We start from the raw sequence: 4899 nt of genomic DNA on the forward strand, positions 1-4899 counted from the left end.
ATTTTCTGGAATTTTCTTTGGGATTCTGTCTTTCACTGTTAGAATGTACATATGATTAAAATTGTAGATTGTTGCATTCTTTGTAAGTGGGCAAACCTGCAAAATCAGCAAGGGGTCAAATACTTATTTCCCCCACTGTAACTACCTACAGCAGACTGAGAAAGGGAGTGTGTGTGTGTGTGTGTGTGTGTGTGTGTGTGTGTGTGTGTGTGTGTGTGTGTGTGTGTGTGTGTGTGTGTGTGTGTGTGTATATAAAGTAGTGAAGAGTGGGACGTACCCGAGGTTGAGGTGTTTCAGCTTCTGAAGGCTGCTGATCTGAGTAGGCAGCTCATCAATCTGGTTGTTGAACATGTTTAGAACCTCCAGGTTCTTCAGCTCAGAGATGTTAGCAGGCACCGCTGGAAAACACACACAGGCCAGAGAAATTACACACGCACACAAGCACTTCTGCAAGATGTTCATAGCTTTTTAACTAACACATCGCACAGAGTGTGGTTAGCACTCATCAGCAGCCCGGACTCTGACAACCAGCTCATCATCATTAGCAACAGGACTCTGACACACCTCCATCCGGTTCTACGGGTTGCAGTTTCTCCCCTCGCTTCATCTACAGTCTGTAACCAACGGAGGAAGAGAGAGACTCAGAAAAAGGAAGAGGAGAGTAAAGCAAGCAGGCTGACCTGAATGCTGCCAGGAGACTGAGTGTAGGACAGGTGAGGTCTGGGCATACTGATACTGTATCACTTATCACTGTGTGTGTGTGTGTGTGTGTGTGTGTGTGTGTGTGTCTTTATTTCATATATTTCAGAAGGTTTGGTAGACAGCTACACTGAGACTTTAGACCAGTGGCTGTTGACACACACACACACACACACACACACACACACACACACACACACACACACGGCAAAATCTCTGAATAATCTTGTGTCTGAGGAGACGATGAGTGGAGGAGAAAGGGAGGGGTGAGGCCCGGGAGGGATCAAGGGAGTGACGATTCTTAGATTCTTTTTTGTCCTTAGCAGAGCAAAACTGTGATGAAGAAATGTGGAAGCGAAATGTTAACTGCATTTATGCAAAACCCTATTAAAGTGACCACGAATCAGCAGCTTTTATCTAAACAAATAGCACTTCGAGATGTGACTTGTAAGAGACTGCAGAGACCAGTTCATGTACATCTGGAGCTGAAGAATGGTGTGAGGATGATCACCAGAAAGCGCACGGACAAAGAAGAGCAGAGGGGGTGACCTGTAACTGCACTCAGCCTTCTAGCTGCTGTGAGCTCACGGCATCTGTAAAGTTGACAATCATGTCAACGTAACCCATGGGATCAGACGAAAGCCATTCCTATAGGTTCATGTGAAAGTGAATGTGAGGCTTCATCATAATGCAAAATGCCAGTGTGACAAGCAGATCGGCCCGTTACAAGTTTCATTTCCCCTGTGATCATTTTAGTGGTAAAATCAAATGCTCAAAAGGTGTGTGTGTCTGTGTGTTAAGAATAGGCTGGACAGCCAGTGTAGCCAGAGTGCAGTGGGTTTCATGTAACAAAGCGCATCATGTCACGGCAGTGATGTCACACAGTATCCACAGTGTTCGCAGCTGCCTGCAGAACAGACAGAGCCACAGCGGCAGACAGAAGGTGTGGTGTGTTTGAGCCAGTAAAGAGCTGCTGGTTTGAAAGGTCCCACAGGTTCACTGAGGATGTCAGAAATCAATTCAATTTAGCTGGCCTCTCTCTCTGTGGGCCGCCCGATGGAAAGTATTTCTAAGGGTCTCCATACAGTATATGATATTGATTTCCATATGGGTGTGTTAGTGTGACCTGGGGAGCTGCTGGATTATTAGTTTGTTCTTCTAGTGACCCCAGTGAAGGCATGTTAGCAGCCAGCAGAAGCTCAGAAGTTTCATACAGCAGCTATATCATGGAAGCAGGGATGCCCCTAAAAGCAGATATTATAAAAACTATCAACAAAGTTACTCAATAGCTAATATATTTCCCATTTCTCACTGGGATACAGACTATATGCAAAGTACACAAGTATCTGGATTGGGGGGGGGGGACATGAAGCCTGCTGTTCCTTGTACAACTCTGTGCTGTCTACAGTGCAGGAGAAACAGGCCCAAAGCAGGATGAATGCTCGTGGACAGCTACAGTCATGGCATGTATGACATGGCTGGAGAACGTACACAGTGATGCAGTCACAGGCTGCTGGCAGGGTGCAATGGCTGAGTTACCGAGCATACCTTGAGAGTGCCTGCAGGTTGGTAACTACGCCAATTATGTTATCGTCATTTTGGTCTAATCAGAACTATAAATAACCTCGCACAGTGTGATGTGTTAATCTTTAATCTCCAGCAGCAGATTAGAAAACACAGTAGAAGGTGAACATGGCACGGAATTAGCGAGCACCGACGAAAAAAAAATCTCAAATCTCTTTTTTCATCTGATGAAAAACAGAAATCAAATGTCCACCTTTAGATGCATTTGGTCTGACTGTGTCCTTCATCTTTCTTTCTTTGCTTCCACTAACAAGCAGGGAGCCATAATTTAATAAAGAAAATACTTTTCTTTGTCCTGTCAAAACATCTGTACTCCCAGGAACAAATACATGAAACTGATCTAAAACCAGTGAATGATGTTTGGCACTGACAAAAGACAGACTGTGAGACTGAAAGAGCAAACCTATGGGATCAGCGTCAGTAGATGATAACGTTTCATACTTTACTACCAGCTCTGTGTATGGGGACATGACAAATTTCTAACAATATGTAGTTTTATTAAAAAAAAGATTTTTCATAATTAGCCCTCACGTTCAATCTTGAAATAGCTTAAATGATATTAACACACAACCAACACTTGGCTTGGTTATTCAGAAACATTGTTTCACAGCACAGTTCAAACACAGGTTAGTGTGACTGTGGTGACCTCTGCTGGTGCAAATCACTATTACATCACTTACCTCCAATCAGAGATATATATCTCTATCTCTAGCTCTATATCTATATCGAGAGAGAGAGAGAGAAAGAGAGAAATTGAATAATGAATTCTAAAGTAGCGTATTGCGCACTTTTAATTTAAATATACTGCTATATACACAAAAGTGCAATAACGTGGTTTGAAAACACTTTAAACAAATAAGGTCATTTTTACCAGCAATATTTCCTTTACACAGTAATAAAATATTTCTTGTAAATTTCAACTTAAACATTAATGTAATCAAATCAAATATAAAAGCAAAGCTATTTGCCACTGCCAGGGCATTACCTTTTATCTAGCTTGTTAAAACAACTTAGAGTCCAGAGCCAAGCTCATAAAATCATAACAGGCACCGGGTTGGAGCAACAGTTTTACATTTAGAAATCTGTTTCCTTGTTTTATTTTTCTGAACAGGTATCAGCAGAAACATTTTTCTTTTATCAGGAAGCAGCAAAACAGTCTATCTTCAGTAGCAAGTGTCCCTGTTAGATGCACGCACGCGCCCGCCCACTGCCAAAGTTGAATTGTCTTGAACTTTTAGTAGCCGCCAGGACGAAGAGCACAAATAATTGGAAGAGAGACTGATCCTTGCTGTTTGTGAGTTTCCAGAATCTATTACTGTTTACTAAAGTAAATAGTTATCAGGACATCAACAGTAGGGAATTTGCATGGCAGAGCATCCCCGCAAAACTAGATGAAGGCCTATCAGGTGAAATTATTTATAATTTTAACTTCAGTTAAATAGGCTGCAGCTGTGTAGCGCACAGAAGCTAATGCCATGGTTACTATCCATAGAGCAGAGCAGGAGTGCAGAGCAACCCCGCGGGTCAAGCAACTAGCCTACATTGTGTGACAGTGAGCAATGGACTTTCAAAATAATAATAATAAAAACTGCATTAACGCGATAACAAGGCGTTAACGTGCCCAATCCCTTTATTTATTTATATATATATATATATATATATATATATATATATATTTTTTTTTTATTTATTTATTTATGCTGATTGCTAGGGTTACTTTTTACATTACATATCCCTTTCTTTTGACTGAGAATATCATACCCCTGCCAAACTGACCCGTTCTTCTAACAAACAGTAAGAATGAAAGTAACAAGAAAGATTTAAATTTTTTGCGAGTTGTGCTATCACAAAGTCCATATTCACCCATATTCCTGGTAGATACAGTGCCTTGCGAAAGTATTCGGCCCCCTTGAACTTTTCGACCTTTTGCCACATTGCAGGCTTCAAACATAAAGATATAAAACTGTAATTTTTTGTGAAGAACCAACAACAAGTGGGACACAATCATGAAGTGGAACGAAATTTATTGGATATTTCAAACTTTTTAACAAATAAAAAACTGAAAAATTGGGCGTGCAAAATTATTCAGCCCCTTTACTTTCAGTGCAGCAAACTCTCTCCAGAAGTTCAGTGAGGATCTCTGAATGATCCAATGTTGACCTAAATGACTAATGATGATAAATAGAATCCACCTGTGTGATTCCGTATAAATGTACCTGCTCTGTGATAGTCTCAGAGGTCCGTTTAAAGCACAGAGAGCATCATGAAGAACAAGGAACACACCAGGCAGGTCCGAGATACTGTTGTGGAGAAGTTTAAAGCCGGATTTGGATACAAAAAGATTTCCCAAGCTTTAAACATCCCAAGGAGCACTGTGCAAGCGATAATATTGAAATGGAAGGAGTATCAGACCACTGCAAATCTACGAAGACCCGGCCGTCCCTCTAAACTTTCAGCTCATACAAGGAGAAGACTGATCAGAGATGCAGCCAAGAGGCCCATGATCACTCTGGATGAACTGCAGAGATCTACAGCTGAGGTGGGAGACTCTGTCCATAGGACAACAATCAGTCGTATACTGCACAAATCTGGCCTTTATGGAAGAGTGGCAAGAAG

The 4899-nt window shown here is 41.5% G+C and overlaps 1 protein-coding gene across 1 annotated transcript in view; it reads right to left on the minus strand.

Moving 5' to 3' along the window:
• LOC123977926 (ras suppressor protein 1-like) overlaps positions 1-4899 on the minus strand; it is a 7779-nt gene that overhangs the window by 171 nt on the left and 2709 nt on the right. The window contains exon 3 of the mRNA XM_046060990.1: positions 278-398. Coding sequence (XP_045916946.1) covers positions 278-398 — 121 coding nt within the window. The remainder of the gene's footprint in view (positions 1-277; positions 399-4899) is intronic.

Source organism: Micropterus dolomieu, linkage group LG01, assembly GCF_021292245.1.
Source record: "Micropterus dolomieu isolate WLL.071019.BEF.003 ecotype Adirondacks linkage group LG01, ASM2129224v1, whole genome shotgun sequence".
NCBI classification, from domain to species: Eukaryota; Metazoa; Chordata; class Actinopteri; order Centrarchiformes; family Centrarchidae; genus Micropterus; species Micropterus dolomieu.